The sequence below is a fragment of the Lactuca serriola genome, chromosome 8, assembly GCF_051521515.1.
Source record: "Lactuca serriola cultivar US96UC23 chromosome 8, Lser_US96UC23_V15, whole genome shotgun sequence".
In the NCBI taxonomy this organism is placed as follows: domain Eukaryota; kingdom Viridiplantae; phylum Streptophyta; class Magnoliopsida; order Asterales; family Asteraceae; genus Lactuca; species Lactuca serriola.
Genome location: NC_136415.1, coordinates 245,791,789 through 245,807,563, shown reverse-complemented (window position 1 = coordinate 245,807,563; position 15,775 = coordinate 245,791,789). Strand labels below are relative to the sequence as shown.

Here is a 15,775-nt window from a genome sequence, read left to right as displayed (position 1 = left end):
TGCAGAAGTCTTGAAAGACATACATGAAGGAGACTGTGGCAATCATATTGGGGGTAGATCCTTATGCTCCAAGATACTAAGAACAGGATACTAGTGGCCAACAATGAAAATAGATTTTTTTTCTACATGATCAAAAGTGTGATGCTTGTCGAAGACATAGTAACATCCTGCATCAACCGGCAGAACCTCTACATCCAGTTATCTCTCCATGGCCATTCATGAAATGGGGGATGGATATAGTGGGAAAATTACCCATGGCCCCTATGGAAAAGTCTTCATGCCAGTGATGACCGATTACTTCTCAAAATGGATCGAAGTTGAAGCTTTCGTTCAGGTAAGAGACAAAGAAGTAGTGTAATTTATTAAACGCAATATCTTGACTAGGTTCAGGATCCCGATTGAAATCATATGCATCAATGGATCCCAATTTATAAGAAAAAGGACAAAAGATTTTACACAAGTTGGGGAATCAAAATGATAACATTGACTCCTGTTTATCCCCAAGCTAGTGGTCAAGCAGAAATTAGAAACAAAATCATAGTTAACAACTTAAAGAAAAGATTGGACAAGAAGAAGGGAAGATGGGCAAAAGAGCTTCCTTTCGTCCTATGGGCAAATAGGACTGCATCCAAAGTAGCCACGGGTCAGACCCCCTACTCTTTGGTGTTTAAAACAAAATCAGTGATCCCTACTGAAGTAGTAATCCCGACGACAAGATACTTGCTGCAAGACCAAGAGACTAACGACAGGATCCTAGCACATGATCTTGATACTATTGACGAGCTTAGGGATCTTGTGAAAATACGTATTGCTGCTCATCAACAGAGAATCACCAAGGCTTACAATAAGAACATAAAGGTCAGAAGGTTTCAAATAGGAGACTTGGTATTGAGGAAAAAATTCCAAAACACCAAGGATCCCAGCACAAGTAAATTAGCTCCCAAATGGGAAGGACCATATCTTATAGACACTGAAGCAGAGAAAGGATCATATTGGCTAGTAACACTTGAAGGAGATGATCTACCAAGATCCTGGAATGTTATACACCTCAAAGCATACTACATTTAAGTAGGGTCAGTAGATCCTCCACAAAACTAAGGTACACATGTCCCTTACCTTAAACTTTTCATCATTACTTTCTATTTGATTACCTTACGAAATTAAGCATTGGAGGGGCGTTAGCTAGACTAACGCTCACCCCTAGCTGATGTTTGCTGTGCAGAACAACGTACCATTAGGAGTTCTTAGATGCAATGACCCTTAGGGTTGAAGATCCTGAATTCCAAGGATCCTAGAATATAAGGATTCTCGAGAATAAAGATCCTAACCCTTGAGAAGATCCACTATATCAAAATTGTCGTCTTTAAACTATCATGTACATAAGCTAGAGACTGGTTGTCTCTCTTATGCTTTAGGGTACTTAATCCCCTTTAAGAATTAAAGAGCTAATTACCTCTTTCACACAAAGTAAGATTTATACACCTCGCTTGGACGCACGATATCTAACTATGGGATTCGGACAAGGGATCATTTCATGATGCAGTGGCTTGGAAACCCTCTTATCCTTGAGCATAAGTTGAGATCCTTAGGGTTTATCAAGAATTGGTATCCTAACCCGGTGATTACTTAAGGTTTATAACATTTGTGTTTTATCACACGTTGGGATCTTACCCCATAAATTACTTAAGGTTTATAACATTTTCATGTTATCAAGAATTTGGATGTTACCGTAGAAATTACTTAAGATTCATAACATTATCATCTTATCACTCGTTGGGATCTTACCCTAGAAATTAATTAAGGTTTATAACAATCACTAGTTGGGATCCTCCCCGTTATATAACATTCACATGTTATCCATTGAACCTATACTGTTACACATGAATTTTGTCAAAGTCGATAACCTAAACAGGTTATCCTAAGTAGGGAACTCCCCTGTATGACCTTGTCATCAAGGATCCTCATCCTTAAGGATCCTAATTGGTAAGGATCGTTATCTGTGAAGAACCTTGTCATTAGAACTTAACAGCAACCCTGAGTTCTTTTCTAAGTTGAGATTTATCCTCAGTAAGTTCTAAGGTTGAAGAGCTCATGAAGCTTAAGGAAAAACTCGAAGATAATCAAATTCCATCTATCCCTATTCTCGAAAAACTCTATGTAAAGTTTAAGGATCCTGGCCTTTCTAGGATCCTAAGCGAAAATCATTTGATTTTCAAAATTCAAGTATACTAAAGATAAATCACTATTAGAATTCGAGTCTCAGGATTGTTTGCAGGAACCAGGGTTTTCGGGATCCTGATTATTTAAGGATTCCAATATCGTAACAGTTACACAGAAAAATCAAGAGAGAATTTTAAAAGGAAAACACAACCATATGATTCAAAAATGGGTTGCATATCAGCCCAACCAAAAGGTTATTTGTCTTACATCACTGATAACAGCAAACACTACTTAAACTAATTTTTTGCAGGCCTAGACCTTACCTTGGTCATGATCGGCCGCGTCCTTCATCTCATCCCCCCTGGTCCGCGGCGACACAAGATCCTGGCTCGTGGTAGCAGGCTTGCTAGTCAATTTGGCTAGTGCCTCACACCAACTATCCACATCCCAAGAACTTGCATTTTCAAGATCCTCCGGAAAACGAATCTTTGCCTCCTAAACAACCACTACATCACTGACCTTCGCATCAGGGATCACCTCCTCCATCTTGTATACGTGCTCCTCCCTCTCTCTCTCTCTCTCTCTCTCTCTCTCGGTTTCTCTTTGCTGAGCAGCTCCACCCTCCTCAGAAGATCCTCATTGGCCGCCTTCCACATCTTCTCCTGTCCCTAAAGGGTTTGTTCAGCCCTCTCCGCCCGAGTCCTTAAGTCAGTGGAAACATGATCAGAGACCTATTACAAAGATGAAGTGAGTCAGCAAGAAACAAAATGAAAAATGAAACGAGAAAGGAGTCAATACTTACATCTTGGGAGAAAGAGACCATCTTCTGGAGTTCTTCCTCAGCTCCAAGGCTCTCCAAAGATAAAACTGTGGACTCAACTATTTTTCTTTTGTGGGATCCCGGAGTCTTCACTGCCAAGTCCACAGTTGATCTTTTAGGAGGAAGAGAAGATGAACTCTTCTCCTTCTTCACCACCAACTGGTTCTTTGACATGGACATATCGAGATCAGCAAGAGTAAAGCGAGCACTGGAGCGAGTGGCTTTGGATCCTATATATATAGTAGAGGATCGTTAAGATCTTCACCGCAAACATGAAAAACCAAGGATCCTTACCTTTCAACATGAGGTTAGTGTTGGAGGAGATTTCCTGCGGGATCTTTTGATCGAATCGGAAGGATCTTTCGACTTCAGGAAAAGCCATGAACTTCTCAATCTTATCCTCAGAATCCTCGGCAATGGGAACATGTTCCTCGAATTTGAAAGCTACAAATAAGTGAACAAAATAAGAAGATATGAATTCAGGATCCTTATAGTTATATTAAAGAATCCCACCCTTTTTAACCCAGGTATCCGAAACAAGATCCCCATTGGGAACAGAGTCACGCCTCACGAAAAGGTATCTCTCTTTCCAAGATCCATCATTGTGCTTGGTTTTCAGGACTAGAGGAGATATGTGAGGAGGAAATGGAATTTCCCAAAGGTTGTGAGATCATATATGCAAGCCAATTCAGAAAGGCCTATGTCAAGGCCTTTTAACTAATTTACCTGGTCGACCCAATAAAGGATCCTTCAGATAATTGGCATGGCCTGGATATACGAAATCCCATTCGTCTTGAAGAATTCAGAAACAATTCCGGGGAAAGGGTATTTCAAACCCAAAGAGAAAGGTTACTCAAGAAATCACACCCAAGTAGGAGAGACGAAGTCGGGCTGAATGAGGGGATCAAAGGGCCTAAAAATAGCTTTTGAGGGAAAGGCTCCATTGAGTGTTAGAGACTCAATATCATCATCCCCAAAAGAACCTGTCTCCTAATAAGAAAGGATCCCTTGATCGACAAAATCATGGTCAGGGAGGGCTAAAATACCTTTATGGGAAACATTCATTTTTCTAACCATACTGAAAGAAATCGAAACGTAAAAATCATTACCTTCTAATGAATCGTCGATGCTCGAAAAGTAATACAGGTAAACAAGGGACGAACGAATAAGAGATTGAGGAACTAATCACTTCTATTTATACTGAACAATTGAAGGTGATTTGACTGATAACGACTAGTAAACTATCCGTTGGGTTTCAAATTACCTAGCCGTTAATGGTTAAAACTAGAAATTATTCTCCTCTCTCATTTGATCTATTTAATTTAAGTTATTCCTTTAATATTTTCGAAATTAATTCTTATATTTTCAAGAATAACTTGGGGGAAATTGTTTGGGACAGGATCCTCAATATATTCAGGATCCTCAGATATCTAGGATCCTTAGCTACCTCAGGATCCTGGATATTACCGTTATTATTTTTTACTAACTTTTATAACGGTCATATTTTGTTCATAACTAATACATGTGTACAAATAGTAAAGGGAAGACCAACTTTAAACGAAGAATCATCTCAACCTAGCTAGAGATCCGGAATACTTGGTTAAATAACATTCGTGAAACTGGTCATAGAGGTTCCTGGAAATATCGGACATCTTGTTGGCTAGTTTAGACTGTAAATTGACACTTCTATTTTGCAAAAAAACATACTCTTTTTTTACCCTAAGCTTACTGTAAGAAATTATTCTCTTGTTCTTACATAAACATTCTTTGGAAACATCATTTTACAATAACAGAATCATCAAGGCAGGTGATCATTGTCACTTGCCAAGGTTTTATGCCGGAGATCTTAGCAAGGATCAAGGGTTTTCCTTGTAAACCATCGTGTCATTCTCTTTTATCGTTTCATTCAATTTGATGGATTAGTACTTGTGTAATTTTTGACCAAAACACCGGCATATACAACTAATTACATACACAAAACAATCACAAGTCATGTAATAAATATTAGGAAATCAACTTCCTATAGCATAAGGAATCATAGAATTCAGACATTTCTATACAACAGTTCCTAAAAGAACCTTAGCGTATCCACCAACATGCTTTCCTAACTATTCACATATCAGCAAAATCAAAACTCATTACATATAACAAGTATGGTATTTTGCAAACCACTCTCATGCTCGGGCTCTGGTTGACTGTACACACTGCGTCTTCCTTTAAAAACAAAGATAAGTCAAGGTCCATATTCCCGATCGCAAGCCAACAACCAAACAAGAACATGAAAAGAGACCGAGTCCATGTACCTAACCCAAACCTCTTATTATAAGTTTTTTTGAAAACATTTTATGAAAATTCTCGGATCCTAGTTTGAGACTGGGTTCACACAAGTATTCCTCCAATTCGCTCAAACCGAGGCTCTGATACCAACTTGTAACGTCCCATTTTTACGACCGGAATTTTTTCATTTTTATTTAAAGTAAAACTTCCCATTTATAAAACTATTTTAAGAAAACCATTTGTTCCTAATTACAATGATTAAAAATCAGAGTATTATAATAAATGTGAAATCCTCAATGCTGCTGATGAGTGTGTATAGTCCCGGCTTCACCTTCCCATAGTCACTGATTATACCTGAAACAATAAATAGCAGGGTAAGCATAAAGCTTAGTGAGTTTCCCCCAAAATACTCCATACGATAAACATAAAAGCGTGCATCGGGTCTACTCAACCATCGGGTTGGAATACCCAAGGTTAGGCCTGTCGAAAAAACTCGAAACCCGTTCAACCCACCCGACCCGTTCCGAATTCGAGTAAAATGGGTCGGGTAGAACGGGTAACGAGTATGAACATTCGGGTAATAGGTTAACCCGATAATAATATAGGTCGGGTTTTAGGTATGAATATTTATTTTCGGGTATACCCGAATACCCGAATTCATTTTTTAAATAATACCAAATATACAATGCAGTCACGTACGCACACTTCAAATAAAACAAAACCCTTCATTTCCTTCTTATGAACGACGGCTCGACAGTCAACACAAACTTGCAAAGGGAATACGACGTTGAAGCTGAAGTCCTGAACCGTCATCACAATTCTCAGTTTCTCACTATCACACGGAATGGAATTAAAAAAGTACATAACATATTATAATGATTTGTATTGTTATTATATATGTACTTGTTAATTGTATGGAGTATTTTTCCTACTCGATCCTTTTTTAAACCAACCAACATGTAAAAATAAAAAAAATAAAAAAATTTAAAATTATCAATAAGTGTCATTTAAGAATTTTTTTTCGGGTATACCCGATAATTACCCGACCCGACCTCAAACCCGAATACCCGAAACCCAAAAACCCGAATTACAATATAGGTCGGGTATTGGGTATTATTTTCTTAAGGAAATACCCGTTCTACCCGAAACCCGAAAATTTTACCCGTTCGACACCCCTACCCAAGGTTTGTTGGCCTATTGCCTCAGTCCAACCACTCTTCCCGAGCCTCCGTGCCTACGGCTTACAGTTGGCTTGCAACAGGTATCTTGACCAACAACACAAACCATGACCACCTCAACCCACTACCACCATATCTCAACATTTAAACAATCAAGGATCAAGTAGGAACATAATACATGCAAACAACAATCGTACAACTCATCATCGCCTACTAGTCCTCACACGACACATTGTCCCGTTACCAGTTATCCTCCATGAAATGCAAAACCATAAGTAACCAAAGGTTAGATAGCCACCCGAACAAATGATCCTACTCTACAGCCACAAAAAACAAACAACATGAAAGAAACCCTAGATGAAGAGTTCACAGGCTATCCTACATGACCACATACAATCCCTAGGGCACTCCAATAGATGGTAACTGTTTTGGTTAAAAATTACACAAGTACTAATAACCCAAATTGAATGAGAGGAAGTGATGTTCAGATTGTGTAATAGCAAATGGTAAAAAAAGTGACACAATGGTTTACATGGAAAGCCCTTGATCCTTGCAAGGATCTCCAACATATAACCTTGGGAGGTGATAATTATCACCTGACTCGATGATTTTATTGATATAAAATGATGATTACAGTAAATTCTTAGTAAGAATGAGTAAAGAATTTTGTAGAGTAAGCCTAGAAAAAAGAACAGTGTGTTGTGTGCAAAATACAAGTGTCAATTTATAGTCTAAACTAGCCAACAAGATGTCCGATATTTCCGGGATCCTCTGTGACCAGCTTCATGAACGTTATTTGACCAAGTATCCTTGGTCTGTAGCATTGTTAAGATGATTTTTCGTTGAGAATTGGTCTTCCCTTGACTACTTCTGCACATGCTAGTTATAGACAAAATATGACCGTTATAAATGTTAATAAAAATAATAACAGTAATTAGCCGCGATCTTGAGGTAGCCGAGGATCCTGTATATTTGAGGATCCTGAATATTGTAAGGATCCTGGCCCTATCAATTGCCCTCAAGTTATTCCCAAAAATGTAATGTCAATTTTGGAAATGTTGAAGAACTAACTTAAATTAAATTAAATATTAAAAGAGGAACTTAAAATTAGTCCTTAATGGATATTTCTTATCTTTATCGAGATAATCGAGAAATTGTCAAATCATCTCTGATATCTTTTTCTAGGTACAAATGGGGTCTTTCGGTAACTCCTCTTTTTACTCTCCCAAGTCTTCATCATCTCATTGTGAAGGTAATCCTTTCTCCTTTTATTTGTTCTTCCATAGTTTCAATTTTCCTTTTTGTGGTTATGAAAACTAGTCGCTCTCAAGGTGGCGCTATTATTCCCTCCGAGAACGATTTTAGTAATCAAGCAATCTTAACCTATGACGAGGTTTGTGCTTCCGACAATAAAGATATGGAATCATTGAAAGCCATCAGGGCATTCTCTTCTGATGTGGTTTTTCATCCTTTTGATGCTATCGTTCAACCTGATTTTGCATCTCCAATGTGGGTTTGTTTCCCTGAGTACCCATTCACTCTTGGTTTAACTTATCCTTTTATTGGTTTTATTCGTGATTTCTTTATGTGTAACCAAATCTCCTATATCCAAAATACGCCTTGTAGGGTTTGAGCATTCTAACACTCCTATGGTGTATATGCAACCCTAGAAACGTTGGATCTATGTTTTACTAAGATACATGCAAATTTGATTTTTCCAAGGTTCTTAACCTAACTAGCATGGAATGGGGAACATGAAACATAAAAGCTAGTAGAAGAAGATACCTTTCTTGTTTCTTGGATTCCTTAAGAACTTTTTGAGACTAGCACCCCAAATGTGATGCCTCAAATGTTTCACACAACACCACAACTCTTGGAATAACTTTGAGAGAAGAACACAAACACTCAAAATTGGCTAGCCCTCTTGTTGTTTCCTTAGTCCTGATTTTGGTAGCCCATGGGGTCTTTATATAGTGTGTCACAAGTTGGGTTACACCATGTAAACCCTAATTGACATGGCTTTTCATTTCCTCCATGATCCATGGGTTTTAACCTACATGGAGTTTCCATTGAGCACCTAATGGGTCCTAGCCCACTATACAAGAATGAATGCTTTACAAATCAATCCCCATATATTTAATTAGTTTCTTTTATATCTAAAATTAATTCCAAATTAATTCTTGATCAATACTAATTAAATAATAATATAAATATATTAGAACTTATAACATATTAGTAAACCATAAGTGTCCTTTTCTCACTTTTGTCTATCCAAATGTTGTGATGCCATGCAACCCAAATGGACCATGCCAACCGGGTCAAGTACATACTAGAAATAGTTATGGCCTTAGACACCTTATCCAACAGTCTCCCACTTGGATAAGTCTAATAACTATAAGTTCAAGTATGACTTTAGGAACCGTTCAGGAATCGTAGCTCTTTCAAAGTCTTGCAGAACTAAGATGACCTGCCTTTTAAAATAAGTGATCATATAATCCTCTGCTCTCAAGGTATTAGTCGGAAAAATACATGGAATAAAGTCGTAGTTATTGTCCAACAGTTTGTTTCCCGATTTACGATTTGTTTAACATAGAACTTAATCGAACACATCAATTTAGATCTGACCGGGCCCGGTACATAGGTCAAAACAAAATCATTGAGGGGCCCAGATATCGCTTTTAATCCTCCAAGGACTAAAAAGGAACAGATAAACTTCGACTCGTATGCTTGTTCTCCTACTTATTCAATCATACACAAAGGCATGTTTTATAACATCGAGTTACCAATGCATTTTCATACAATCAATGTATAACCAAATCTTAGTCAACAACTCATATCTCTAGGTTTGAAGACTTATATGATATTACTGTCTCACGATCACTCAAGATAAATTCCTTGAAGTGATGCAAGTGAGCGTGGGTTGAATCCAATACTCGAATCACTATTCTAAAAGTACTCATGAACACTGCAGCCCCTTTGTCCAAGACAAACTGCAGACCCTTCATGACAGTCTTTCCTCATTACCTACTTCCAAAGTATGATTGACTGTGGATGGTTTGAATAATATGATATACCATAACATAATTATTCTGGAAGTCAAAACATGCAAAAATTAAATGATAGTAAACGATTGACAGAAGATAGCAACACTTTACTTATAAATAAACAACAACTTTTATTTATCATCAAATGTCAATTACACGTTACAAATTTCAAAAGCTATCTAATTTCTAAATTAATATCCTCCTTTAGCCCAATGCGCCTCGCATGCTGAAGATGCTTAACTCGACCCATTGTGAGGGGATCTCCTGGGTTCTCATCCGATGATACCCTCTTTGCCACGAGGAGTCCTTCTTTTATTCAATGTCTAATGAAATAGTATTTTATGTCATTGTATCTGGATCTCCCATGATCCCTTGGTTCCTTGGCTAAGGCAATTGCACTTTCACTATCATAGAAAATCTCCATAGGCTCCTTTATAGGTGGTACTACTCCAAGGTCTCCAATGAAGTTCTTCAGCCATAACGCCTCCTTTGCTGCCTAGCTTGTTGCTATGTACTCTGACTTGCAAGTTGAATCAGCCACTGTCTCTTGCTTGGAACTTTTCAAAGTAATTGCTCCTCCATTTAAGGTAAAGACCCAAACCCCATCAGTCTGGAAGCAAGCATCACCATACCCTACTATTCTCAAGTCATCACTCTTACCGAGGGTAAGGACCCTGTCCTTAGTCCTGCGTAGGTACTTAAGAATGTTCTTGACTGCAGTCCAGTGAGCCTTGCCAGGGTTCCCTCGATATCTGCTGACCATGATTAAAGAAAAGGCCATATCAGGACGAGTACAAGTCATAGCATACATGATCAAGCCAACGGAGGAAGCATACAGAACACGACTCATCTTAGCTATCTCAACCTTTATACTCGGGCTCTGAGTCTTACTCAATCTGGCGTTACTCTGGATCTTTAACTCTCCTTTCTTGGAATCCTGCATGCTGAACCTATTCAGCACCATATCCAAGTAGGTACTCTGACTAAGTCCAATTAGTCTCTTACTCCTGTCTATCAAAATCCTTATCCCTAGGATATAGGTATCTTCTCCAAGGTCCTTCATAGTGAATATCTTCCCAAGCTAGGACTTCACTTCCTGCAGATTTGGGATGTAATTTCCTATGAGTATTATGTCATCCGCATATAGTACCAAAAAGGTAACTATACTCCCACTAGCCTTGACATATACACAAGACTCATCTTCGCTCTTCGAAGAACCGAACTCTTTGAATTTCTCATCGAAACAAAGATTCCATCTGCGAGGTGGTTGTTTCAATCCATAGATGGATTTCTCAAGCTTACACACTCTATTAGGGTACTATGTGCTGACAAAACCCTCTGGCTGGCTCATGTAAACAACCTCAGCGAACTTTCCATTAAGGAAAGAGGTTTTGACATCCAATTTCCATATTTCATAATCATGAAATGCAGCAATGGCTAGCATAAGCCTAATAGACTTAATCCATGCTACTGGAGAAAAGTTCTCACCATAATCAACACCCAGAGTTTGAGAAAAACCGTTTGCAACCAGTCGCGCCTTATAAGTGTGTACATTACCATCCATGTCAGCCTTCTTCTTGAAGATCCATTTGCACCCGACTGTCTTACGATCTGGTACATTGTCAACCAAGTTCCAAACTTGATTGTCATACATGGACTGTATCTCGCTGTCCATAGCCTCTTTCCATTTAGTAGGCACGGGGCTTGCTGTGGCATCCATGTAGCTGTTAGGTTCATCCAGACTTACCAGTGCATTATCACTGATAAGTGTATCACCTTCCTCAGTAATATTGAAACCATAGTAATGCTCAGGTGCATTCCTAACTCTCGTGGAACGCCTCAGAGGCACAGACTCGTCAGTTGCACCAACATGAGTTTTCTCCTCGGGTTGATTGCTAGGGTTTGAGGTTCCTTCACCACTTGACTCTTGAATTTCTTCAAGATCAATTTTCCTCCCACTGTTTCCTTGGCTTATGAACTCTCTCTCGCAAACGACTCCTCTCCTTTCTACAAAGACCATATTCCACGGGGTCTATATAAGAGGTAACCAAAGGATTTCTATGGGTAGCTGATGAAAATAGACCGCTCACTCTGAGGTTCGAGCTTATCACGAGTCTCGCGCCTCACAAAAGCCTCGCAACCCCAAATCTTGATGTGGTCTAAATTCGGAACTTTCCCAGTCCACATCTCGTGAGGTGTTTTGGCATAGTTTTTGGTAGGGACTAGAATATGGATATGGGTGGCAGTCTCTAAGGCATACCCCCAAAATGAGATTGGTAGCGAAGCTCGAATCCTCATGGAGCGAACCATGTCCAACAAGGTTAGATTATCCCTCTCAGCCACACCATTAAGCTGTGGTATTCTGGGAGGTGTCAATTGTGAGACAGTCGCACATTAAATAAGATAGTCAATGAATTTTGTACTAAGATAATCACCACCTCGATCAGATCGAAGCATCTTAATGTTCCTGCTCAGCTGATTCTCCACTTCTTGTTTAAACACTTTGAACTTTTCAAAGGTTTCTGACTTATGCTTGATTAAGTAGACATAGCCATATCTACTATAATCATCATTAAAATTCACATAGAACCAGTTAGCATCTCTGGTGGTGGTTCTGAAGGGCCCACACACACCTGTGTATACGAGATCCAAGAAACTTTCACCCATAGCATAGGTACCAGTGAAGGGTGACTTTGTCATTTTTCTAAGTAAACAAGATTCGCAACTATCATTTGACTTTAGGTCAAATGACTCCAAGACTCCATCCTTTTGGATTTGGCGTATGTGTTTCTTGCTCACATGTCTAAGATGGCAATGCCACAATGATGCTTTATCCAAGCTAGTGGAAGAATCAATACACAACACATTATTTCCTAGGTTATCTACAACTGACATAGTTTGATATACACCATCACAAGGTAATGCTTTAAAATAAAGAACATTATTATAGAAAGCATTAATACCACCATATTCATTAACAAATGAAAAAGTAAATCCTTGTTTGTACAAATCAGTTCGTCATCGTCTTCATAGATGATCTACTCTCGTAGTAAGGAAGAGCATAGTAAGAATCTACGTCAGATCTTGGAAACATTACGATCAGAGAAGGTGTACGCAAAGTTCTCTAAATGCGAGTTTTGGATTCGAAGAGTCGAATTCCTGGGTGACGTTGTTAGTAAAGAGGTAATTCTTGTGGACCCTTCCAAAATTAAATCCATTGAGAACTGGTCAGCACCGAAGATGCTTATAGAAATTCATCAATTTCTAGGCCTCGCTGGCTACTATCGTAGGTTCATTCAGAACTTCTCTCGGATGTGAAACCTCTTACGACTTTGACCCAAAAGGGTGTCGCCTTTGACTGGGAAGAGAACCAAGAGAAAGCGTTCCAAACGCTGAAGCGAGCCTTATGCACCGCACCGATACTATGCCTCCCAGAAGGAATAGAAGACTTCATGGTCTATTGCGACGCATCCAATCAAGGGCTCGGCTATGTTCTAATGCAATGAGGTAAGGTCATTTCCTATGCCTCGAGACAGCTGAAGACACACGAGGTCAAGTACACCACACATGATCTTAAGTTTGGAGCTGTTGTGCTCGCTCTGAAGATCTGGAGACACTACCTATACTGTACTAAAAGCACTATCTTTACATACCACAAAATCCTACAACATATATTCGAGCAGAATGAGATCAACATGAGACAATGATGGTGGGTCGAGCTACTCAGTGATTACTAATGCGAAATTCGTTATCATCCCGGTAAGGCCAACGTAGTAGCTGATGCCCTAAGTCGGAAAGAATACTCTGGTCGTAGAGTCAAATCATTGACTATGGCTATCCATTCACACTTGTCCACACAAATTAATGAGGCTCAACTTGACGCTTTGAAACCTGAAAATGTTGCAGGTGAACCCCTGAGAGAGATGGATAAGAACTTGGAAGTCAAGGGTGGCAGAGTTTTATATTTCATGGATCGGATCTGGACACCGAAGCACGGTGGCCTCAAAGACTTGGTGATGACCGAGGCACACAACACTCGATATTCCGTCCACCCAGGTTCAGATAAGATGTATCTGGATCTTCGAAAGTTATATTGGTGGCCTAACATTAAGTAGAGATTGCTACCTTCGTGAGTAAATGCCTTACTTGCGCCAAGGTTAAGGTCGAATACCAGAAACCATCAGGTTTACTTCAAGAACCAGAGATACCTAAATGGAAGTGGGAGCGGATCACGATGGACTTCATAACCAAGTTGCACAAGACAATGGGTGGTCTCGATACCATATGGGTTATCGTTGACAGATTAACCAAGTCCGCACACTTCCTGCCTATCAAAGAGACTGACAAGATGGAGAAGCTAACAAGAACTTACATTAGGAAGATAGTATGACTGCACGGTGTTCCCATATCCGTTATCTCTGATAGAGATAGTAGATTCACTTTGAGGTTCTAGCAGTCGCTACAAAGTTCCCTTGGAACGAGGTTGGACATGAGTACAACCTACCATCTGCAAACCGACGGACACAGTTAGAGGACTATTCAAACCTCGGAAGATATGTTGCGAGCATGTGTGATCGACTTTGCGAAGGCCTGTAATACTCATTTTCCCCTTGTTGAGTTTTCCTACAACAACAGTTATCACACGAGCATAAAGGCTGCTCCATTTGAAGCCCTCTATGTCCGAAAGTGCAGATCCCCTCTGTGCTGGACTGAGGTGGGTGAAACGCAGTTAGCTAAAGGACGAATTCCTTACAACACTCTCACAGGTTCGGAGATCATTCGGGAAATGACAGAGAAGATCATTTAGATTCGTGAACGATTGAAAGCCTATAGAGATTGATAGAAAAGCTACAATGACAAGAGATTGAAACCTTTGGAATTCCTGGTGGGAGACCGCGTTCTTTTGAAAGTCTCACCCTGGAAGGGCGTGATACGCTTCGGAAAGTGTGGGAAGCTCAATCCAAGATACGTAGGGCCTTTCGAGATTCTCGCTAGAATCGGCCCTATAGCTTACAAACTCAACCTACCTCGTGAACTTAGTAACATACATTCTACTTTCCACATCTCGAACTTGAAAAAGTAACTGTCTGACGAGACTCTTGTAATCCCACTCGACGAAATCAAGATCAACGAGAACCTCAAATTCGTGGAAGAACCAGTAGAGATCATGGATTGAGAGGTCAAGAAAATGAAACAAAGCCGTATCCCGATAGTGAAGGTTCGCTGGAACGCCAAGCGAGGACTTGAATTCACATAAGAGTGTGAGGATCAAATGAAACTGACATATCCTCATCTTTTCTCTTAGTTATTTGTATTAACTTAATTGCTTAAACTCTAATTTCGGGACAAAATTCTCTCTAATAGGGGGATGATGTGACAACCCGGAATTTCTATCTTGTACAACCATTCACTTCAATCAAAGTCAGACTTGTTTATGCTAACTTTTAGCATTGTTTAGAGTCTGTTTGAGTATTCTGAGACTAGTGCATTAATGGAATCAGTGTTTGGATTTGTTTGTTAAAGTTCCAAACCATCTAGTAAACCGTAAACCTCCTAAAAAGGAGTTTACGGTCAGGAAAGTTAGAGCTTTCGGTCATGGGGACCGTAAACTCCCTCTATTTATATAATTCATGATCATTTTGATCATTTCTTTCCTTTGCAAGCCAAAGATCTCGAAAACTCTCTCAAGTATCAAAGGATTTTGCTTCCAATTCTCGAAAATGTAAGTGATTTCTTCTTTTTGTGAGTTAATCTTTCTTTTATCCATGATTCACCATTGAATTCATACAAGGATTTCGGCTTTTAAGCGTAGATCTTCAAAATCCTCAAGAACACCTTCGTGTTTTGGACCGAAAACACACTCCTTTACCTCCAAATCATGAGTACCTTCCTGCTATACTTGTTATCTAGTTAGGATATTTGATTTAGGCCTTGAAAACATCATTTTTCCAATAACAAAAGGTGTTTACGGTCTAGTGCATCTCCTTAGACCGTAAACCCTTATTAAGGGTGCTAGTGAGACATTAAACCCTTCCTAAGGCTAAGCATGGTCCCTAGAATACGATGCCTTTGACTGAAGCCCTTGAAAAACATCATTTGTGAAAGATTTGATGAGTTTGCGGTTAAATCTCCTTAGACCATGAACTCCATGACCATAAGGTCATTAGACCGTGAACCCAAGAACCGTAAACTCCAAGGACTGTGAACACTTGGACCGTGAACTCCCTTTGGTCATGCCTCTTTGACCGTAAACTCTATAGGGTGGCCATATACCCTCGTTATGCAATAATATGCGG

At 39.4% G+C, this 15,775-nt stretch overlaps 1 protein-coding gene across 1 annotated transcript; it reads left to right on the top strand.

The window, feature by feature from the left end:
• The first annotated feature begins 208 nt into the window (after positions 1-208).
• LOC145067995 (uncharacterized) lies at positions 209-1,068 on the top strand. The gene is made up of 2 exons (XM_079015003.1): positions 209-334; positions 436-1,068. The coding sequence occupies exons 1-2, from the start codon at positions 209-211 to the stop codon at positions 1,066-1,068; spliced, it is 759 nt and encodes a 252-aa protein (XP_078871129.1).
• The last annotated feature ends 14,707 nt before the right edge of the window (positions 1,069-15,775 follow it).

Bases quoted from the DNA above. Each gene is read 5' to 3' on its own strand.
- LOC145067995 (XM_079015003.1), top strand. From the start codon at position 209: ATGGCCATTCATGAAATGGGGGATGGATATAGTGGGAAAATTACCCAT. The intron at 335-435 runs GTAAGAGACAAA...CCAATTTATAAG, and splicing joins AAGTTGAAGCTTTCGTTCAG to AAAAAGGACAAAAGATTTTA.